This window comes from Lactuca virosa, chromosome 8, assembly GCF_052849685.1.
Source record: "Lactuca virosa cultivar CGN04683 chromosome 8, Lactuca_virosa_CGN04683_v6, whole genome shotgun sequence".
NCBI lineage: Eukaryota > Viridiplantae > Streptophyta > Magnoliopsida > Asterales > Asteraceae > Lactuca > Lactuca virosa.
This window is the reverse complement of record NC_136433.1, coordinates 114830478-114855814: the sequence shown is the minus strand read 5'-3', so window position 1 is coordinate 114855814 and position 25337 is coordinate 114830478. Positions and strand designations below refer to the sequence as shown.

The window sequence follows — 25337 nt, the reverse complement described above, 5'->3', positions numbered from 1 at the left end:
GTGTGTGTACGGCCGTAAACGGTTCACTGCTACTTGAAGATTCAAGTGTTTTCGGCTGGAAACACAAGTGTGTGATCTTGGTGTTTTTGGTGAAACCAAGGAGATTCAAGGGTTTACTGCTATAAACTCATAAATGAAGGGTGTTTGATCGATGACAAGAAGAACACTAGATGTTCTTATCAAGATCCGAAGGTGAAAACAAATGATATTCGGATGATAGTTGAGAGAAAACTAGGGGTTTTCGGTTGAAGATCTTGAGAGAAAAAGCTTGAGTTTGCAGCTAGAAGTGTAGAATTGAGGATTATTTCAGTCAAACATACACACACACACACACACACACATATATATATATATATATATATATATATATATATATATATGGTAGAGTTTGAGGTTGGAAGGGGTTCACGGCTGCAAACCGTTTGCGGTCCGAAGGTTTACCTCCCATGCGAGGGGTTTGCGGCTTATGCGAAGGTTCTCGATTTTCAAGTGTTTTCCCTCCAAAACACACAACACTTTTGAATACAAGGTCTATACCATAACTCATTAATCTAACCATATTAATATAATTAAAGAAATAACTTTGACCTTTATTTGATATGTTTGACTTTCGTTGACTAAGATTGACTTTTACAAGATTGAAATTACGGGTTGTCACATCATCCCCCTGTTAAAGGGAATTTCGTCCCGAAATTAAGTCTAAGAGATACACGTGGACTAAGGGAAAAGATGAGGATACTTATGTTTCATTTGATCCTCCCGCTCCTAAGTGAATTCAGGTCCCCGTTTTGCATTCCAGCGAACCTTCACTATCGGGAAACGACTTTGTTTGGTTTGCTTGACTTCCCTATCCATGATCTCTAGCGGTTCTTCTACGAAGTTGAGACTCTCATTGATCTCGATTTCATCGAGTGGGATAACAAGAGTCTCATCAGATAAACACTTCTTTAGGTTCGATACGTGGAAAGTAGGGTGTACGTTGCTAAGTTCTTGAGGTAGTCGGAGTTTGTAAGCTACTGGGCTGATTCGAGCGAGAATCTCAAAAGGCCCAATGTACCTTGGATTTAGTTTGCCACGCTTTCCGAAGCGTATCATGCCATTCCAGGGTGAGACCTTCAATAAAACAAGGTCACCAACCTGAAATTCCAAGGGTTTCCGTCTTTTGTCATCGTAGCTTTTCTGTCTGTCTCTGGAGGCTTTCAATCGTTCACGAATTTGAACAATATTTTCAGTCGTCTCCCTGATGATTTCCAGACCAGTGAGAGTGCTGTTAGGAACTTATCCCTAAGCTAGTTGCGTGTCACCCACCTCAGCCCAACACATAGGGGATTTGCACTTACGGCCATAGAGGGCTTCAAATGGAGCAACTTTGATACTAGTATGGTAGCTGTTGTTGTATGAAAACTCGACCAAGGGTAAATAGATATCCCACGCTTTACCAAAGTCGATCACACAAGCTCTCAGCATGTCTTCCAATGTTTGTATCGTTCTCTCACTCTGTCCATCAGTTTGTGGGTGGTAGGTTGTACTCATGTCCAGCCTAGTTCCCAGATATTTTTGTAGCGACTTCCATAATCTTGAGGTGAATCTACTGTCTCTATCGGGGATAATAGATATGGGCACACCATGCAGTCGTACAATCTCCCTAATGTAAGTTCTTGTCAGTTTCTCCATCTTGTCGGTTTCTTTGATTGGCAGGAAGTGTGCGGACTTAGTTAACCTGTCAACGATCACCCAAATGGTATCGAGACCATCCGTTGTCTTGGGCAAACACAAAAAAACAATAGGAATAAAGCTAAATATGATCAAACCGAATGAATTGATGATGTTTTCTTCTAGATCTCCTCAAAACCTGGATGCCAATTGATTTCTTCTCTTCCAAGGGATTTCCAGACGGATTTTCTCGCAATAATTCTCCAGAAAGTCGGTTGGTTCTCCCTCAATTCGATCCTATCTTCGGATATATATACTTGCCTAAAATTTGGCCACCACGTCGTGGTCCTTGTGTATATCCCGTATTCTCCAAGCCAGTGTCAAAAATCGCGAAGATTCCATTCACCACGTCGTGGTTATCGAAAATCAGATTTTTCTCAAAACATGAAAGTCATCTGAAATTGTGTCTATTTTCAGAACATTTTGAATCTCGTCAATCGGAGTTATGAGTCATGAGATATGGTAAAAACATTGACGATGGGCCAAGCTGTCCAACAACATTATTTTTGTGTCTTCTTCTTGCCTAAGCTTGTATTTTCCTTCTTCCAGCTTCCATATTGCTTCCGAGAATGTCTTTTAAGCTACATAACAACATATAATAGATTAAGTACCTTTTTTTCTTTAATAAGCATAACTATAGCTAAAAGTATTAAGATATGATGTAATATATATATATATATATATATATATATATATATATATATATATGCACATATCACCTACCTATATACTATGTAGCGATAGCGATGAAATAGCGACGGCTATTTCATTTTTAGTGAATTCCTATTGAAAATTAATACTAATTTTATCTTCACCTAATTAGTAATTATAACTAATAAATAAGCTAAAAACCAAGACTATTAGTTCAAATAAGTTGTAAAACATGCATATTACAAAAATACAAGGTTTAATTTTTAGATATCTGACGCTCTCTTTGACTTAGTCAACTAAAAACCCTAAAAAGGGTCTATTTATACCAGATTTAAAATAAATAAATAAATAAATAAAAAGGTCTCTATGTCACTATTTACTAGCTATGAACCCCCATAGCGACACTACATCGCCTCGCCTCGCCTCGCCTCGCTGTTCGCTATAGCGATCGCTATGGTTGCTATTGACAACACTACATCCAAGAAAGCTGTAAGCGAAGATGGTGAACCCGTAGATCCTTGCCAATGAGAATCAGTGAACGCTTGTTCACTTAACTCCTGGAGCCGAGTGTCGGAGGTCTTTCGAATAAGCATGTCGTGGTTAATTGTGCCATGAAGATAACATAAGATCTGTTTAACAACAAACCAATGATGTTCGGTCATGACATGTATGTATTGACACATGACCTTGTTGACAGAAAGGTGATGCCAGGACATGAAAGCGTAATGTATTGAATGTTGGAAAGTGTGTCTAAGGTCATTAACTGTTAGTCCCTAATTTGCCTGTGTATCAATCAGATCCGTTTGATGGTGCGGAATCCCAATCAAACGGATGATGTCAGATCAAATAGAAGAGAAGGAGAAGAAGAAGATGATGAATCTTGTATGTATTGATATGAATGAAGATCCGGATACAAGATTCACACATACAAACACACACTCTCTTTTCTCTACCGTACACTCTCTACTGTTCATCAATCTATTCCTCACACCCCTCACCCCTATATATACTCGACTGGGCCGCAAACTGGGTTTACGGCCGTAAACGGAGTTTACGGTCGTAAACACCCATTGGGCCGTAAACAGAGTTTACGGTCGTAAACCTGTTTACGGCCGTAAACACTATCTGGCCGTAAACCTGACCGTAAACACATATAATATTACATAAAATTACAATCAACTAGAAAAGCAAAGTATAAACCATATTTTTGACCCAACAATCTCCCTCTTGGTTTATAGCTTTCTTTTCTTTTCTTAAATTGAGTCAACAAGCTCCCCCTAAAAAGTAGCTGGCTTTTCTTGTTAATCTTCATTGGGAGATTTGGCTTCAGCTTTAATCTTCGATATCTTCATGACTTCAAGATGAACATATGAATCTTCAATGAATGACTTCATCTTGAGCAGTTGGGCTTTTCTTCAGAATTTGGCTTTGAACGCACGTTGGGTGAGAAGGCTTTTTGATAAGATTCTTGAAAGATAGCGCTTTCAGCTTGAGAATCTTCAGAGAGAATATCAGAGAGAACTAATCTTCTGGATCACTTCAGCAGGTTCATAGATAGCAGCAGACTGATTGAGGAGGCTTCAATGCAATCCGTCACATAATCTTCAATTTCAGCTTCACCTTGCTTCTGGGGTTGAAAGATTGAATGTTGAAAGAATAATCTTCATTTCTTGCTCCTTCGAATGAGAATTCTTCGATGATCACGGATGAAGCCTTGGCTCAGAAATCTTCGACGCAAACTCCATGAGTTTCATCTTCACCCGAATTCACTTTTCAAGACAAAACAAAACTAAAAGAAAAATTTAGCACACAATATTTTTGGATTTTTCATATTTTCTGAAAAAGAAATAAAACAGAAATAACACTATTTTTGGATTTTTAATTTTCTGATTTTTGAATTTCCCCTAATATTTAAATTAAAAGAAAACTATGAACAAATTTAACAAAAATAAAAATGATATCTAACTTTAAGAGTGATTTGGGATCAAAGTCTTTAGACAGCCATAATCCACTTGTCGGTACCTTTCATCTTCACGTCTTTGTCTGGTCGATCGCCGGTATTGTTGTCCACTTAAACACGAAAAATTGTGATAGATTTAGGACATACTATTAGTTACAAGACAAGGTGATCCTAAGTTCCTAGATACTATATCTTAAGGACCATTCAGCTGACGACGACCAGGGATATTGTTGTCCACCTAAATTGAGCAGCGAGATCTATAGACAATCTTTGAGTGTTCAATTTTAATTGTACTGGAACATGTTTCCCGCTTCCTGATATGCCCCAGTAATCAAGAACTTCCAGAGTACTCCTTACATCGGGTGAGCAGACAATCATTAAGAGAGAGAATGGATTCAGATTATTATTAATTATAGTTCTTAGAGGGATTGAGAAGTAGAATGGTGCATATACTGTGTACCAGGTCGGATTATGAGTCACGCAAAGGAGACAATATATGGCTAACAGATAGGAAGAGTTTCACAGAAACAATATGCAGAGAAATAGATTTGCATATGATGCTGTCCAGGTCGGATCTCTTCCAATCACGTAAAGGAGGCAACATATGACTAACAGACAGATAGAGAAAGAAAACAAATTTCTACAAACCTAACTCATCGGAATTTACCAGTCGCCCCATCAATGCCGGAATTAAGGACATAATCCGCACATCGAGGAAAAGCTAATCCACGGTTCCAAGTACAGGTTCATTTAATGTGACGAGTAGATTCCCATATATATCTCCCTGCTCAACCTATCCAAGCGTCGTATTGTCAGGCTAAACGGATCTAACTAGGTCAAGATTTGTCAAGTCTAAGAATTTCTTAAGTTCAACTCTGCCTAGTCAATTCCATTTAGAATCTTTCGTGCCTACCAGCGCATCAAACCCAGAGCATAGACCCTTCAACTTTGGGTACGTTACGCAGACTCAGATTGCCTGTTATCACATGATTATATCACTTCCCAAAACATCTCCCTCAAGCACATTTCATAACCAACATATTTTGGATTTTCTGATTTTCTAATGTTTTTGGATTTTTTTAAAATTTTTTTAATTTTTGTTTTGTTTTTATTTCCCCCCCCCTAAATTTGTGCATAGGAGAGAAACGAAAGTAAATGCGCAAATTTAAACTATCCTAAAACAAAAATTAGTCTTTAAAGCGAATCAGCTTACGAAAAACTCAGGAGTATAGAGAAGAAAACTCAAACCGTAAGTCACCGATTGAATTTGCATCCAGAAGGTCTGAGAACAGCACGTATAATCTCAGAACAGATCCGAAAATTCTTCATGTCATTAAGCACTAACCCCATGTGTGATCCCTTCTTTTCTTCCTTTCCCGCAAAGGACACATACTCCCAAACAATGTTCTGAGTGTTGTACAGTTGAGAGATGTGTCCTATCATGTGCCAGGAACAGCCACTACCAACAAACCGAAGTCTGATGATATGCCTCCATAGCTGCTCCGACACAGAGCGGGATCAGTTGGTCTTTGGAACCCAGTCCATTTTGAAACTGGGTTGACCTTTGTCATCCTTGCACGGTACTCTCTCCCATGACATATCCTGTTTATCACAAACAGAAGATGAAGAAATATTAGAGTCATTAGTTGATTTGGGAGAGTGAGCCTTTGGAACCCATTTGTAGTTGGGTTTAACCCATTTCTTTTTCGATCTGATGGGTGGCTCAGCACTTGATTTGGAACTTGAAGCCGATCTTCGAGATGACTTTGATTTTGGCTTCACGGGAGCATCTCTTGGATTTGGCTTCTTGGCCGGCATTCCCTTATTGTCCTTTGGATTTTGATTCTTGGCCTTCTGCGCGTTCCAGTCATCATGGTCTGAACGTGACCTTGAGGGGTTTCTTTTGAAGTATCTTCCTCTTGGCGCGTTCTGCCAGCCTTGTGCATAGTACGGAACATATGCGCGATTAGGACAATTTCGGGCAATTTGTCCAGGTGTTCCACAGTGAAAACATGTCTTTTTCTTCACTGTGAAGTTGTTTCTTCCTGCCCCTGGTGGCGTATCCTTGCCTTGTTTCTTGCTTTTCCCACACACACAGTTACAACAGGCACTCTGTTTCACTAGAATTGGTGGCCTGTATTTCTGAACAGCAGGTTGATCAGAAGCAACTGAGTTCGAAGCAACCGATTCAGAGTTCAAGGAGATGTTGGTTTGTTCAATGGTGTTCTCCTTGTTCTCATCCTCTACTACTTTACCTGCACATGTAACAAAAACATCAGGAGCATCAGGATTATCAACATTAATAATGCCTCCCGATACAAAACCAGCTGGTTTGCCATATTGAAGATGTGCCTCCCTATCAATTTCTTCCTGTGTCGAAGGGATGGATATGTAGTTATGATTGAAAGGTGGAGGAACACTATCATACCCTAGACCATTGTTTTGATTATCTTTGAATTTTAATTGGGTTTCAAATAAGGAGTCGACTGTCTTACTTGACGCAATATAATTTTTGAAACTAACATCAGTTTTTCCACACTTAATTTTCAAGGCGTCAAGTTCTTCGGTTACAGCATCAAGTTGTCTCTTAATATAGTCATAATTTTCACACTTGTTGCTGAATTCTTCCTGAAGCTTCCTAAAGTCCTTTATTTTTGTTTCTAACTGGGCCTTTAGGGGTTTCTGTCCTTTCCTGAGTTGATAACCTTCATATCTCAGGTCCTCAACTTCTCTTTTTAATAAATCATTATGTTCACGAAGAAGTTTAATCGTGGCTTCACATGATTGAGAACATGAAACTTCACATGATTGAGAACAAGAAACTTCATTGACCGGAAGGTTTGTGGAACTCATTGTTTTTCGACAATTCAAAGCGTCAAGTTCTTCAATTACAGCAGCAAGACTAAGACGATTGAGATCTTTTGTCTTCTTGATGTCAGCCACGTTCATATCCCATGATTTCGGAAGTGCATTCAATAGCTTTTTGTTTATCTCAGATTTGGTCAAGAAGATCCCAGCTATATTCATCTCAGTAGTGAGTGTGGTAAAACGCTGCAACTGAGCTTCCAGGGTTTCTCCAGGGATATAATCGAACATGTTGAAATTTTGTCTTAACATCTCCTGACGACTCTCTTTCATGTCTTCAATTCCCTCGTAAACTTCAAAAAACTATTAAAAGCACAACTAGAACTTAAAAGTCAAACTTAAATTTAAAAATGCCCTTTGACTATAAACCTCAAAAGTCAACCTTAAAAGTCAAATTTAAAAAGTCAAACTCAAAAGTCAAACTTGAAAAGTCAAACTTAAAAGTCAAACCGAAAAGCTAAATTTGAAAATTTAAAAGTTAAACAAGAAGGTCAAAGTTTAAAGTCAAAGGTCAAACTTTAAAGTCAAAGTCAAAACTTTAAGTAAAAAGTCAAAAATAAAAGTCAAAATTTAAAAACTAAAATTTTTTGGTTGAAAATGGATTTTAAAAATAAAATTTTGAATTTTTGGGTTAAAATTGATAAAAATCCGAAAGTTGGTGCGAATGGCAATGTATTTGAATTAAAAACGGAAGGGATGAACCAATGAGCAGCTTAGAGGAGTTGGTTAAGGCGCTGGTCGATGAATCAGAGGTCCCGAGTTCGATCCTCGGCACCCCCGAAATCCGTTTCCCCTTTTTAATGTGCGAAGGAAGATGCGAAGACGAGGTCTGAACTTCGGACCCTATGCGAGGACGAGGTGCGAAGGCGAGGACCTGGTGCGAGGATGTTGCTAACCGAGAAGGCGTGCGAACCGGAAATTGCTGCTGACCGAGCCGAATTTCGAGCCGAGCCGCAGACGATCCGAGCCGTAAACCGCCGGGCCGTAAACTCTGGACCGTAAACTCCTGACCGTAAACTCCGGAAAACCCTAGCCGCCGCCGCCGCCGACCGTAAACACTTCGGAAATCGCTGTTCTTGACGAAAAACAGCGTTTTTGCCCCTTTTTGCTCCAAAACTCGATCAAAAACTCGTTTTTAGGAAAAACGCGAAGAAGAAACCCCCCCTAATTTTCAGAGATCTATCCAAAAACGCAGGAATTTTTCAAAAATAAGATCAAATAAGCTCCATATCTGACAAAAAATTGATTGATACAACCAAGCTCTGATACCAATTGTTAGTCCCTAATTTGCCTGTGTATCAATCAGATCCGTTTGATGGTGCGGAATCCCAATCAAACGGATGATGTCAGATCAAATAGAAGAGAAGGAGAAGAAGAAGATGATGAATCTTGTATGTATTGATATGAATGAAGATCCGGATACAAGATTCACACACACAAACACACACTCTCTTTTCTCTACCGTACACTCTCTACTGTTCATCAATCTATTCCTCACACCCCTCACCCCTATATATACTCGACTGGGCCGCAAACTGGGTTTACGGCCGTAAACGGAGTTTACGGTCGTAAACACCCATTGGGCCGTAAACAGAGTTTACGGTCGTAAACCTGTTTACGGCCGTAAACACTATCTGGCCGTAAACCTGACCGTAAACACATATAATATTACAGAAAATTACAATCAACTAGAAAAGCAAAGTATAAACCATATTTTTGACCCAACATTAACTATTGGTGATATTTCTAATAATAGCAGGGTCTTCTTGGGTTGCCCTCAAGACTCAAATTAAGTAGAATAAATAAAGGAGGAATTAGTTTATTAATTATTATGGTTTAATAATTAATTAGAAACTAATTGAAAAACAATTTGTGAATTAATTAACTGTTTAATTAATAGAAGGGTTGAATATCAATTAATCAATATTTGGTTAATCAGGAATGTTCCAGAACCCTCGAAAGAAGGGTGGTGGATGAAAATTCCCTTTTGATAAGGGGAATTTCGTTCTAGGGCTATCCCATCCCACATGGGCTTGAGGATAAAACCCTAGGAGGTATCTAATGCTATAAATAGGGCCTTAGAGATTCATTCCTCCTCGCTCATTCTTGGCTTGATTTTTCGCCACTTCTTTCTTCCTCTTTGTGGAAGAACTCTCCTTATAGTTCATCCCCTCCTAGTTATTTCGATTCTACTCTTTTGAGTTCATTGGGTGTGAGCCAAGAGAAGGATTCTGGTTTGGGTCCTTATCATCCAAACAAGGTGGCACACACGAGGAGTCAAGCGTGAAGATCTTTGGCTGCAAAAGAGGTATGTGATTTGTAACGTCCCAAAATTTAAGACCAAAAATTTCATTTTTAAATTAGTATTTATAAAACCAATAGTCTGAAAACATCCATAGTATCATCCCATATCAAAACCAATAAGTCAATAATCAAAACATGTCATAATAAAACAACATCAGAGTTTCATTCCCAAAGATCTTATGTGCGGCAAACATAGTGTGATACGCTGCGATCATGCCGACCCCTTTCCTTTCGAAGAAGAAGTACCTGAAACCAAAACTGTAAACTGTAAGCACGAAGCTTAGTGAGTTACCCCATCATACCACATACCATATCAAAACCAATAAGTCAATAATCAAAACATGTCATAATAAAACAACATCAGAGTTTCATTCCCAAAGATCTTATGTGCGGAAAACATAGTGTAATGCGCTGCGATCATGCCGACCCCTTTCCTTTTGAAGAAGAAGTACCTGAAACCAAAATTGTAAACCGTAAGCATGAAGCTTAGTGAGTTCCCTCATCATACCACATACCATACAATAACATACTGCCTAGCATATCAGGGTGCTGGCCTGCCTCTTCGGTCTCTTTCAACCGGTAACCGCCTAGCATATCCGGGTGCTGGCCTACCCCTTCGGTCTCTTTCAACAGGTAACCGTCTAGCATATCAGGGTGCTGGCCTACCCCTTCGGTCTCTTGCAACTGGTTACGGAGACTATTTCACCCCTACCACTACCACATAATAGCATACATAGTCATACTGCTAGGCATATCTGGGTGCATGACCTACCCCTTCGGTCTTATTGACCGGATACGGGGTCTATTTCACCCCTACCACTATCACATAATACCATAGCATACTACCACATAAATCATAACAGGTAGTGGCATACCAGATAAGTATCACAAAGATAATTATCTAACTACATACTCCTACTAGTGGGCCGACCTTGATGCCTTAGACCCAATGCTACCGGGAAGGTAACTCACCTCATGCCGCTGAAGTCCACTGCAAGAAATCCTTAGCTGTTGTCCTGAAAACTCCTCGAGCTATCAATACCTAAATATCACCCAATTAGCAATTGGGTTCTATACCATGATCCATAATCCATACTTGGGGTAAAATGACCATTTTACCCCTGGCCCAACAAGATACATAACTAAGGCCCAAGTCCAAAACCAATCAAGCCCAAAACTCCAAAATCCATAAAGGCCCACTTATGGCCCACTAATGGAAAATTGGGCCCAAACCCTTACATGGGACTTTCCCTAAATCCCATTTACTTTTTATGAATCAATATGCATGTCCATAGCTAGCCCAACAAAATCCATGCACTTACAATCCCATAAGAAAGCCCAAATCCAAAATGGTCCACAAGGCCCAAGAAGGTCCAAATCCATCATGGACCTACCCAAGAAGGCCCAATATCCAAAAAGGCCTGAAATACTAAATGGGCTACCCTAACCAACTCCTGGTCCATGGTCCAAGGCCCAAAATGTCAACAAAACAAAGTGAGTCAACCAGGCCGAGTACGCCCTGCGTACTCAGCTGGTACGGCCAGCGTACACCCCTTTGGGCCAGTACGCGCAACGTACCAGACGTACGTCCGACATACTCTGCTGAATCCCAACCCTCCTGCAAAAGCTCTTAATCACTTAAGTCATTGCCCCAAACTCTCAGATCTGATTCTTATGGATGACTTAATACGTAAAGTTGGCAACTTTACTTACATAAATGACTTAATGGGACTCTAGAGCTCAAAAGAGCTTAATGAAAGGTCTTAACAATTGCATGAGTCGAAATAAACCATACAGATTGCATTTTTTTATGACTTTGGGACACCTAGAACGTCCAGATCCACAATGTCAATTTCTGAAACAACTAAAGCCCACACGAAACACCCAAAAGATGCTAAAATGGCTAAGAACAAATCCAAAAGAGGATCTATGAACTGGAAAGTCAAGATCAAGGCTTTACCTCCAATGGGTTGCAAAAGATGAGAACTTTTTGGATCTACAAGCTCCCTTCAGGAAATGAGTCCTCAACTTTCTTCTCCTCTTACATTAAGCACCATAAACACTCTTCTTCAAGCTCCAAAAGCTCACTCAAGGCACTATAGGGTTTCTATGAAGCTAAAAGGGGTGGAGGCTGAACTAAATTGACCCAAGGGATGATATAATGTTGCTTATATAGGGAATAAGTCGAAGAATTAGGGTTTTGGTATGAAGGGAGTACGCCCCGTGTACCCCTTTGTACGCCCGACGTACTTCATGAACCACCTATGACCAGATGACCTTATACGCTGGGCGTACCCAGCCAAGCACGTGCATGCTTCCTTGCATGCATGGGACTGATCCGCCAAATCTTTCCATTAGGGGCTAGTTCTGCCAAAACCTTCAAAGTGTCATAACTCACTCGTCCTATGTCCGTTTCCAACGAACCTTATATCCACGAAAAGGTGGAGAGAATCCCTACGCTCCTAGCAACACACCCGAGCCTTAATACCTTCCGATTAAAACCCAAAACCATTAAAAGGCCGAGATATCAATTTACAGTCATACCCTTGGCTTCCGAAGACATAATCGAATACATGGTTCACTTAGACCATGGAAACTACATCCGATATGGGCTAAATCCTTCCTTGCCCAAAGCTCCTAACCCCATGCCAACTGATGATTCGGCCGCAGCCCAAGCAACGAGGCAAATCTGAAACCGAGGAGGCACACGATTAATAATATATACAACGGTGTCAAAAGCAAAGTGCCAAAATCGTTGAGAGGTGTTAGCTTGAGCCATGAGAGCAAGGACAATTTTGACAACATGAGGATGCCGGTGTTCAACAAAACCGTTTTGGGTGCTAGTGTTAGAGCAAGATCGTTGGTGTTATTTTACTCAAATTATATCAATCACAGTTGAATTTTTAACATAAACCCTAATATGTTTTATCATTTATTCACTTCACTTATCGTTTTGGCATGCAGTACACGGTAAAAGATGAATTCATATGGGTAGAAATCCTTGAAAATCGATTTCACATTTTAAAAATGGTAAATTCTCTATTTTAATTTTTGAATCAAGTTTCCATTTTTAGCCTTCAGATTTAGGGCTTGTTCCGCATTGAGTTTTTGAGAGTTTTTAGATTTTAGCTTTAAAAAAAAATTGAAAAACAAAAAAAATTCATTCGGCAGTGGAAATTTTTAGCTTTTATGTTAAACAAAAAACTCTAAATCCAAAGCTACTTCAAGTAGCTTTTGGGAACTTTTTGCTTTTAATTTTTATTTAATTTTATAACTTTAAAAGCTAACGACTCTTTTCCGAATGCTTCAGCACAAATAAAAGGTACAATTTGCAGCTAGTTTGTCACGCCCTTATCTTTTAAAGAGGTCAAAATATGATTCAGAAGAGGAAATGTGGGATAAAATGGAGATAAACGCAGGCATCACCGCAATCTATCTATATCATACATACTTATAAAACTAGCATTTTTTCTTGAATCTCATGCATTTGAAACCCCATTTTTTAACTTTCTCAAACCATATTCATTTGAAACCCCCTTTTTTAACTAAAGCAACTCAAAAGTTTTCTTAATTATGATTTAACACTCAAAAGTTTTATAACTTATATTATGTTTAATTAGCATTTAGTGAAAAGTTACTATAAAAAAGTCAATCTTTTGTGTCTTTTGTGTTATATAAAATCTTACATGTAAGAAGGATTTGAAGATATTGTGATTCAAAGGTTTTCATATAGTTGAAGCATTCACGATCCAAATATGATGATTTGAAGAAATGAGTTATGTCGCATCGATGGTAATTGTAATATGATTTTTTCTTTCAACCAAAACAAATGAAGCTTTTCTACTCTTTCTTTATATTCAGTTTCTCATTTAATCTTTATATGTGATTTGTGTGTATTACTCAATCTTGAATGTGACTCTCCAAACATCAATGTTTTACTTGGAATATCTTTCTGATTCTTCTTTTTCAAGAATTTTTTTTGATTGCAGGTTAGTGAAGAATTGTCATCAAGTTTCTATAGTTGAAGGATGTTAAATGAAGAAAGAAGATTCATAAAATGGATATATGTTTTTTTGTTTGAGCAAAGTTGACGAATGTTAGTTTTTTCTTTTGATTTAAATGTATGTTTATGTAACATTTTTATTTATATATTCAACCACCCAATGCTCTTATTTATTTGATTGTAGTTTTTCTATTTTGATTATGTTTATTTTCTATTATTTTTTTGTTGGGTTATCCTACACAACATATTTAAAAGACAATATTTAAAAGATAACATAATTTTGAACATTTGATATGTAATTATGATAGACTTATCATGATATGTTCTTCATATGAAATTAATTTATCCATATTACTACGACAAGAATTACATATGACATTTACGAATATATATATATATATATATATATATATATATATATATATATATATATATATATATATATAATATGTGATTTGTTTAACATGTATATGCACCTATGTATGTTATAAATTTATAATTAAATATCTTTATGTTTAATAATTGAAGAGATTAAAATGATACATCAAAACCAATTATTTAGACGAATATAATAATAATAATAATAATAATAATAATAATAAATATACATTTCCAAGTACCGTATTCATTTGAAACTCACACTACAACTCAAAAGTTTTCTAATTTATGTATATTTATTAGTTACAACTCAAGAGTTTTTAACTTATGATTATTAATTAGTAACCACTAATAAATTTTTATTTTCCTTTCTTTTATAAGGTTGTAAAGTTTTGCTCATTAAAAACATTAATGTATTTGAAGAGATTTGTGATTTAAATATGAAGAGTTAATATAAATTTTATAATAGATGTTTTAGTATTTTTATATTATTAAAAGTTATAGTGTTTATTTTTCATATTTTTTTATTATTTGTTGTATATATATCTTTTTTAATACAAATGTTATAATAGATGTTTTTCTATTTTTATGTTACTAAAAGTTGCAGTTCATATTTTTGTTCATAGGTTTTGTTACCCGTTATATTATCATTAATTTGATATATAATTTACACAATTTTAAACGGTTTATAAAATTATCAAATAATTGTATATATCACAATGACTTAAAAATAAAAACTATAATGTTTAATAAAACTAATATGTTAACTATATGTTTGCTTTACTACTAACATTTTGTTTCAAAGTAGAAATATTAAATAATAATTTGGTAAAAGTTATTATTTTAACTATATAATTCTATTCTCGCGCAACGCGCGGGGATTCACCTAGTATCTTATAAAGCTAGCATTTTTTCTTGAACCTCATATATTTGAAACTCCCATGCAATTTTCCTTTCACCACATTTATTTGAAACTTCCATGACTTTTCAATTTCTTTATAATAATAATTATAAGTTGGTTAATAAGGTTAAATAAATATCAAACCTAAAGTGTAATCATATATAAACTAAATTTCAATATTAAAATAACATCTTTACTTCTACTTATAAAGTTATGTTTTTTAACTTTTAACATATTATACTTAATTTATTAGTTTTAATATATTGTTGGATGTAAACCATTATCATTTTAAAGATACAAGTTTGGAATAATTTGTATAAAATACTTAAATTATTAATTTAAATATAACATTACAGGGTTAACTTAAATATAATTTTTAGTTTAACTTAAACAACCCAAAAAATATTTTGTAAATAGTTAAAAGTGATGAACTGTAGTGTCTTTCTAATAATGATAATAAGTTGATTAATAAGGTTAAATAAATATATCAAACATAAAGTGTAATCATAACTAAACTAAATTTCAATTTTAAAATAATATCTTTACTTCTACTTATAAAGTTATGTCTTTAACTTTTAACATATTATACTTAATTTATTAGTTATAAAATGTTGTTTTATGTAAACCATTATCAGTTTAAACCCATAACTTTTGAACAGTTTGGACAAAATACTTAAATTTGTTAATTTAAATATAACATTACAGTGTCAACTTAAATATAAATTTCAGTTCCACTTAAAAAATCAAAGAGTATTTTCTAAATAGTTAAAAATGATAAATTGTAGTGATAAATGCAAAAACTAAATTTTAATCTCAATTTAACTAAAATATTTTCTAAATATATTTTTATAATCGCTAAAAGTTTTCAAATAAGTAGCTTAAAATAACTTACAATAACAATAGTTAAAAATAACTCTATATAAATGATTATATTATTATCTTTAAAATCAAAAAACGATGTTTGATATTTTAAATAATTATAATGATAGAAATTAAAACATTAAACAAATAAATTTTAAAAAATTAATTAACAATAACAACAACTTTAAATAACATTAAACCATATATTATATTCAATTTTATTCATGTGTAACTCACGGGTAGAAGTCATTTAAACGATTGAGATTATGCAGTTATAATTAGGGGTGAGCGCGGTGCGGTTCGGAGCGGTTATTAGCTAAAACCTCACCACTAACCGCAAATACGGTTAATCCATTTTTCAAAACCGCTTGGTGCGGTTATTTTTGCGGTGCGGTTTTGTTTTTTCTATGTTGCGGTTATTAACCGCATGGATTTGGTGCGATTATTTTATGTGGTTTTTAACCACAGTTTAGAGCTCAAACGGTTTTAAGAGTTCAAACATATTACTTGTAATAATAAAAAAACGATAAGGTATAAGACAACTAACTTAAATCACAAACAACTAATATCCTAAAAACGTCAAATCAGTAGTAATTAAGAATAAATATCTTAAAATTGTCTAATTTCACCATTTTTCAAAGTTAAACATAACAAAAAACAACACTTTTATCTTCTAATGTTTTATCCATCTTTCTTCCATGAAACTTGTTTTATTTTTAACATTTAATATATTAATAATTAATAAAAAAAATTGTATATAATATATGCGGTGCGGTTTTTTTTGCGGTTTTTGAAAACTGATAACCGCACCGCACCACAAATTTGCGGTTTTTGAAAAACAGAAAACCTCACCATCGGTTTTTATTGTGGTTGCGGTTTATCGGTTACGGTTTGTGTGGTTTTTGCGGTTAATTTTAGTTGCGGTGCGGTTTTTGCTCACCCCTAGTTATAATAGATGTATATATTATCATATAGTTTAAAATATATATTATATCAAATTTAACAACAATGTTATTGTTATATTTAAAAAAAACATATATTTTTAAAGGATTCAACTATATAGATGTTTTTGCACAACACGCGGACATTCGCTTAGTAATAACATAAGAGGATCTGATTTTTACGGTTCACGAGAGTTGAGAAAGACGTAAGTTAACTCCCACTATTACTATTGGCAGGACCTGGGAAAAGTTTACCATAACTAATATCCATGTTGGTAAATTCATAACAAACGCTGAAAGAAAATTTAATTACACATTCAACTATCAAGAAATGATTATATTTTTATTGAGGATTTAAGTTGCATGAAGAATAAGGTGGATTCGTGCAATTATTTTGTTCATTTATTTTTGTGTTTATGTTGTTGTGTCACTGTGACAAATACAATTACTATGTCATTTTTAATGTTAAATTGATTACGACAGTGACGTAGGGATTGTACGATACAGATAAAAACATTGTTTAATGTATCAAATGATAGTTACTTAACCTTTGTCTCTTGATTACTTGCTACAGTCTTGTATATTTTGATAATTTTAAACGTTAAAACTGTTCAAAAATTAATTATTTGGGACGTAATCTGCGTAAAATGTTTCCTTCAAATGATTTTTAAATCTTCATTCAAATGATCAAAGATCACATACGAGCATTGGCTCTAGCCAACATAGAACAAGTGGGGTGCATCATCAAATGCAACTAGGTCCCACCACCCCGTATTTAGCAAAAATACCCTCAAATTTTCCATTTTGCTGAAATAACCCTATATGACATCTTCTTTGGCTGAAACTCTGTTCTTTTTTTTTCTTTTGCTAAAAGAAGTCCAAAATATCTCAAATTTCTGAAAAACAATTTAATGTTTTTATTTTCATTTAATCTTTTACTTATGATGGACCTTTGTTGATTTTTCTTTTGGCTTCATCAACTACATATGATGGGTGTTTCACCTAGGGGAGAGCTTAGTATATAGGAAGGTGTGTCCTTTGACACACCTAATTTTTCAAGGTTGAAAAACATGTATTAGTTCAAAGAAGAAGGGATATGTTTGAAAAATTCATTTAATTCAAAAACATATGTATCACCTATAGTTAGTCCAATAATGACCAACAAAATGAAATAGATGAGCCATGATCTCTTATAAATAGCAAGAATGCAAGATGAGGGAAACTTTGAAGTATCTTTGTGCTTGCCTCTTTGGTGGTTAATTGGTTAGGACTCAACTAATGAGTTAAAAACTGATTAGTTGAGGCTTTTTACTCTAATTTGTGTTATATAGTTTTAAAAAACGTAATACATATAGTTATAAAAACTGAATTTTTGAAAGGTTTAAACGTTTTTTTAGCAAACATACCGGTTCCCACTGGTTTGCTAACAAGTGTTTTTTTTTTGAGATAAAAACTGATAACATGGTTCTCGGTTCAACCTGGTTTGATCAAGTTGGTACGGTCCGATTCAGTTTTCAAATCCATGCTTGTATTGACATGATTGAACCTGGTTATAGAACTATATGGTTTTTATTTTAGACTCGCCATTGGTTTGAATATACTAGGATAATGACTTTGTGCATGAGACTTGTACCTCATTCTAAGTGTTTGAATATTATGTATTAAGATTTTGTAGGATTATACATATAATAGAAGCATACTCTCATATGATGTTTGTTAATGACAAAATTCCATTTGTTCATTTTCAAAAATGACCATATCCTTTTTTCCAAAGTAAGATGTATTAACATGAATATTTTTCAAGTGTTCATATATGAACATATATTGTTTTTTCAAAGTAAGATGTCTTAACATGCATATATTTCAAGTGTTTATGTCAAAATAACATCTACAAATTTTTTTAGGAAGAAATCGTGCCTAATATAAAAAAATCTCAATCAGTTATAACTTAACATTACATGTTCTATCATTCATTTAGGTTAAGTTATTTACTAAAATACATTTAATAAAATGAATATAATCTAACGACCATATCGTCATGGTGTGCTCAAATAATTCGATTTTCTTTTAAACCCGTGCAATAAATTTTTTTATTTAAATTTATAGGAAAGGATCGATCATCCATATTTAAGAATTAAGAAATCCCGTATTAAATTGTAAGAAAAGGAGGCAACTTTGAAAAAAGCATTTCCATAAAGTCCTCTCTGCAAGACTTATAACTGACGACAGTGGATGAACAGTCGACGCCTTTTAGGAATACAATCGAATCGATTTGGTGTTCATCGGAGTTCAAGCTCACTCCAAATCCCACGCCAACCCTAAATATTAACATACCGAAATTGCAATGGCTAGAGTACATCCGGGGAATCCGAGTTCCCGAGTGCCCGATCATGAAACAATTTTTGATCACGTTGCTGATCAGACTCGTAATCAAGAGTTTGATAAAAGAACATGGGATACAGCAATCCCTCGTGGCGGTGGCGGTGGCGGTGGTCGTAGTCGTGGTCGTGGTGGTGGACGAAGTGATGCCAGGTGTTGTTTTGGGTGCGGCGAACCTGGTCACATTATTCGCGACTGTCCGACGACTGGCTCTTTTCCTCGGAGTAATGGGCGTAGGTAATTAACTTTTCTTCTCCTAATCTTTGGTTTCTGATGATCTCTCTCTTTACTCGAACCTCTGTGAAAATGATTAATATAATACATCTTCTATTACCGATTTCACATTACTGACTTATAGATTGCTCGTGTACTCACTTTTGAATCTATATTCTATCAAATTGTAGCTCGTTTTTTTAAAAGAAGTTGATATGTGTCAGGGGAGGATTCCAAGGTTTAGGTAATGATCCATCGAGCTCTGATGCCATGGAATCCACTTCTGGGACGACCAGGTTTAGATTAAAACCACTGAACACATCAACTGAAGCTATAAGAAATTCAGAACCAGTGAAGCCCTTTGTTGATGAATTACTAGCAAAGATTAAAGATAAAGAACATGAACTGAAATTGCGTGATGAAGAACTTGATGGTCTGTACCTTAAGCTGAACAAAGCTACTACGGAATTAAGCTCTGTTCAAACCAAGAATGAGGAAATGATTGTAAACATGAACAAGCTTAAAGAGGATTTAGAAAAATGCAGAAACGAATTATCATCTGCTAGAAAAAAAGAAGCGGAGGTTTCCCGGATGTATTTAGTAATGAAGAACAAGTTTGAAGAGCTTGAAGAAGCAAATGAGACTGCAGATGCTGAAATGAAGCAGATGAAGGTAGAAACAGAACAATGGAGGAAAGCAGCAAAAGCTATAGCTTCTGTTTTGGATGGAGGTGAAGTAATATCTTCCAAGACACAAGAACTTGAATCTCTTGTGTTGTATTATAGCAATCGTGCTTCTAAAAGAATGTCACTTGGAAAGATGAGGAAAGCTGTAGATGACTGCAGAATTGCAGCTCGATTGGATCCAAGCTATCTTAAGGTCTGCCTAACAGCTGGGAAGTAAGATTTTAGGTTCCTGTTTTTTCTTTTAAACCATTTATCTTTTTATTACCACAATTTGCACATATTGTTACTTATCAAAGAATTTTGTCTTGTGTTTGTTAGCTGTCATCTGGAACTTGGAGAACTTGATGATGCAATTAAGAATTACAAAAAATGCTTGGAGTCTAGAGCAGTTTGCTTGGATCGAAGGCTTACTATTGAGGCATCTGAAGGCCTACATAAAGCTGAGGTATAATATACCATATATTAATGCATTAAAATTTCTTTATATATATTGGAAAATGGCTTCAAAGATTCCCAACAACCCATACAACCAAAGCCTTGGACTCTTTTTATAGGCATGGAGCCACTCCACCTTTATACCCTACCAATATGGGACATAATTCTTTCTTTCATATTGGCGAACAAAACTAGATATTTATATCAGCTTATGATTTAGGGTTTAAATGGATGTATGCTACTTTATATGAGTTTATGATATGGGGATTTCCTAACTTGCAGAAAGTGGTTAGTTATATCAAGCAGTCTGCTGAGTTACTGCAAAAGAAAACTTCTGAGTCAGCAACTAATGCTCTGGAGATCATTATGGAGGCCTTGTCAATAAGCTGCTATTCAGAGAAACTTCTTGAAATGACAGCAGAGGCTCACTTTCTGGTATATAGATTTATATCAGTAGATCGATTTAGCTGATTTTTACTATAAAAGATATTATTATTATTCTCACTAAATTGGTGTTGTAATATGTGGGATGTAACAGCTGCAGAACTATGAAAAGGTGGTTCAAATGTGTGAGAAAACACTTCCTATGTCAGAAAATAATTGTGCTAACAATATTAACATTTCAAATGAGGGGCAAAAACGACAATTGAAGCTTTGGAGATGGCGCATGATGGCTAGGTCCTACTTTCGTATGGGTAACTTCGATATGGCCCTTGTTACCCTTGAGAAATATGAGCAACTAGCCCCTCATGAAACCAAGTAATAAACACACACATTACATGTGTATATTTATTGTGAAGAATGAAGTTAATAATAACACTTCGTATATTCTGACACTCATTATAGGACTGAGGATTCATCCTCTTTTTCAGTTGCCACTGTCTCTGAACTTCTTCGCTGCAAGGTACCATACATATTATGTGGTTAAGTTAGAGTATATATATATATATATATATATATATATATATATATATATATATATATATATTTTTTATATTGTTTTGTAAAAAAAAAATAATAAACACTTTTCCAACTTTAGAGTGCTGGAAATGAAGCTTATAAAGGTGGGAGACACAAAGAAGCTGTGAAGCATTATAGTAATGCTCTACAAATGAGCATTGAATCAAGATCTTTTGCTGCTATCTGCTTGTGCAATCGTGCTGCAGCACACCAAGCTTTGGGTGAAGTTGTTGATGCCATTGCTGATTGCAATCTTGCCATAGCTCTCGATGAGAATTACCTCAAGGTCTCTTTTCACATACATATATATGTACTTTTTGGATATTGATTAAAAAATTCATGGTTTTAATAACACATTGTCATCATGTTTGCAGGCGATTTCTAGGAGGGCAAATCTGCATGAGAAGATAAGAGACTATGAACATGCAGCCCTTGATCTTCAGAGACTCATCACTCTTCTTGAAAAAAATAGTGAAGACAAGTGTGAAGATTTAAAAGTAGCTCGTCGGCGTCTTTCTTCTATGAATATACATTTGAAGAAAGGAATGACTTTGGATCTTTACCTCATCTTGTAAGTTGTCATAATTAATCACATTCTTAGTATCAGTCAATTAATACACATAGTTAATCCTTAGAATGGTTGCTTTTTTACTATTGTGTGATAGGGGACTAAAAGGCTCAGAATCTAGTGCTGAAATTAAAAAAGCATATCATAAAGCTGCACTCAGACATCATCCTGACAAGGTTTTGTTTTTTTTTTTTTTTTTACATCAGCTAGATACAGTTCCATCTGACATTTACATATGGTGCTTATATGCAGGCGGGTAAGTTTTTAACCAGATGTGAGAGTGGAGCAGATTGTGATGTTTGGAAACAGATTTTTGAAACCATACACAAGGATGCAGATAAGCTTTTTAAGATAATTGGGGAGGCATATGCTGTTCTATCGGATGCCAACAAGGTTTGTAAAAACATTTACTCATGAGATATAATATAACTCATGTTTGATTTAATTAATATTTGGTGTTTGTTAATTTTACAGAGATTTAAGTACAATCTTGAAGATGCAATGAAGGATGACTTCCCATGGTAACAGGAAACTACTAAAGTATAGTTTACTTTTTATTTTGGAGCTTTGTTGGTGGAGTTGGTGTTCGAGTCCTACTTGGGGTAAGAAAGAAAGAAGGAAGACCCTTGGTGCTTGAACACGAAATCTGTTTCTGTTTTTTTTCTCCCCTTTTGTTCATGTACAGTTTTCTCGCAAATGACACAAGTTTTAAAATACCAAGGTATTATAAATAACTGTATAATATTTATTGATCATTGAAATCGTATTAACTAAAAGTTGGAAGGTTTAAAATTGACCCTATTCATTGTACATTTTAGAAATAGGTTTGATGCAGAACTGAACTAGATTCATAGCAATGCAAAGGTAGAAAACACTTTCTCTACACTTTTGTACCAATGCAATATAGATGCTGATGGCAATCAAAACTGAACTTCCAATCTCACCAAACAGTTTACTAATAAGAGAAATAGAAAAACGATTGAAATTGTGTTAAAGATAAAATCAATACTCAGTTAAGAACCCTAGCCAAATGGTTTCTTGGCGCTCTGAACAAAACTCTAGATCTTAACAACATCAACAATTCTTTTATTTAGAATAAGAATTAGTTGGTTTTCAACGGACTTACAATACAAAACTCACTACAACACTGAATCACTTAGAAATTACAACACGTCTCACTACAATACTCAATCTATACTACCCTCATCCTAATCTGACAACCCATGAATTCTCATCCTAATGTGTGAGTTATGAGCTCTCAACACACACACACAAACACACATACAAACATTATATACGACGGATCTAAATCCGAATCTAGGTAAAACCCGTGTACTTTAGAACTTTGATAGATAATGAGCGGTAGTCCAATGCTTTCCAACATTCACAATAACAACCCTTCTGCAACAAAACCTTTACAAACACACTACTAACAAAAGACAAAATATACCATCAATAAATTAAATATATAAAAAAAAGATACAAACAATGAATAGTTTGAGATAAGATGTTAATATTCTCAACCCCCCAACAAAGTGATCATTACACAAATAATCATGTTGACAAAAGTCAACCCTTTAGTCAAGATATCTGAAATAGTATCATCAAAAACAATTTTAACAACCTGAATCAACTTCTTTGATACTTTTTCCCCTATGAAATGAGTATCTACATCAAAATGTTTTGTCTTTTCGTGAAAGACAGGATTCAACACCAATTTAATGGCAGAATCGTTATCACAATAGATTGGAGCAGGAACGAGATCTCTTACCCCAATATCAAACAAAACTTTTAGAACCCGAATAATTTCACAAGTAACTGACCCAAGTGCTATGTGTTCTAATTTAATGGAGGAGCGAAAAACAGTGTCTTGTTTCTTACTTCTCCTTGAAGTTAAATTGTTACCGAGAAACAACATAATATGTTACAGACCTTCGCGAAACAAGGCATTTGGCCCAATCTGCGTCCACAAAACCTTTTAAAGACAAACAATTAGCCTTAGTAACACTAACCCCTTTACCAAGATCATTTTTCAAAAAACGCAATAACCTAAGAACAACTTTTAAGTGAGATTTTATGGGACTATGCATAAATTGACTAAGCACCTGAACAATATAAGAAATATCATGTGTAATTATAGTCAAGTAAATCAATTTCCCAATGAGTTTTTGAAACTCGGTAATATTTTTGAACAAAGAGTCAAACTTGTCAACACCATCAACCTTTGTAACAACATTAGGATTAAGTGGTGTCTTAACAAGTTTGCACCCTAAAATTCCAAATTCATGCAACAATTCTAAGCAATACTTTCATTGAGACAAACATAGTCCATTATCAATATTTATAACCTTAATTCCAAGAAAAAAACTTTAACTTTCCTAAGTCTTAAATTAAAAATTTTGATTTTAAAAACTCCTTGACTTTGTTTATCTCATCCAAATTATTTCCGGTCAATATTATATCATCCACATAAACCAATAAAACAACAATAGTTTCATTTACATTTCTAATAAATAAAGAAAAACATTAACACTTTGACCAAATCCAAAATCAAAAAGAAAAGAACACAACTTCTCAGTTCTCTTTCTTAGAGCCTGTTTAAGGCCATAAATAGATTTTAAAAACTTACAGACTCTATTGTCACCTTTAGTATGATATCCTAGAGGAAAACTCATATACACATGCTTATATAATTCTCCATATAAAAAAACATTGTTAATGTCAAGTTGAAATAAAGACCAATTAGAATTAATGGCAAAAGTGATAACAATCCTAACTATTACCATTTTGGCCACAGAAGAAAATTGTAACAGCCCGAAAATTTAGATAAAAATTTTCATTTAATATTTAAAAACTACAACCATATTTTGTTTTTCAAACTTCCATTACATAAACTCATGTCCATAAAATTAGAGTATCCAAAACAATGAATGCGGAAATACTGAGAGTGCATGTTGCACCATCAAGACGGGCCCTTGCCCTTAGAACCAGAAGTACCTAAAACACCCAACAAAACTGTAAGCAAACGCTTAGTGAGTTCCCAAAATACACAAAACATATAACCATACAATGTTATGCAATATATATATATATATATATATATATATATATATATATATATATATATAAATATATATATATAGGATTGCCATGGACTCCCTCCATGGTCTTCATCTGGAATGCCATGGGCTACCTCCATGGTCTTACATCCAAGGGCCATGGGCTCCCCCATGGTCTTACCAAGTGCCATGGGATCCCCTCATGGTCTTCACATAAGTCATAACATGCCAAATAACAAAACTATTGCATATTCAACTATTGAAACCTCATATCAAGTAATGGGACGACATTGGTGCCTTCGACCCATTGGTATAGTGAGAAGACTCACCTCAATCAGCTGAACACAAAAGTCGCTCGACTACCAGCCCAAAATCTCACACTGAACAATATATAAATAAACCTAATTAGGATTATGACACATCCTAGACATGGGCCCAAATGACTTTCCTTCACTAATGG

The 25337-nt window shown here is 35.0% G+C and overlaps 1 protein-coding gene across 2 annotated transcripts; it reads left to right on the top strand.

The window, feature by feature from the left end:
- Positions 1–18737: 18737 nt before the first annotated feature.
- LOC145134141 (uncharacterized) lies at positions 18738–22573 on the top strand. 2 transcript variants are annotated; one of them, XM_079069040.1, is made up of 11 exons: positions 18738–19193; positions 19394–20068; positions 20174–20300; positions 20573–20725; positions 20829–21049; positions 21137–21194; positions 21330–21536; positions 21625–21821; positions 21916–21994; positions 22071–22211; positions 22293–22573. In XM_079069040.1, exons 1-11 carry the CDS (start codon positions 18922–18924, stop codon positions 22341–22343), a joined length of 2181 nt encoding a protein of 726 aa, XP_078925166.1. In that variant the 5' UTR covers positions 18738–18921; the 3' UTR covers positions 22344–22573. The 2 variants fall into 2 exon arrangements, with proteins under 2 accessions (XP_078925166.1, XP_078925167.1); XM_079069041.1 differs by having other exon boundaries at positions 19101–19193; positions 19361–20068.
- The last annotated feature ends 2764 nt before the right edge of the window (positions 22574–25337 follow it).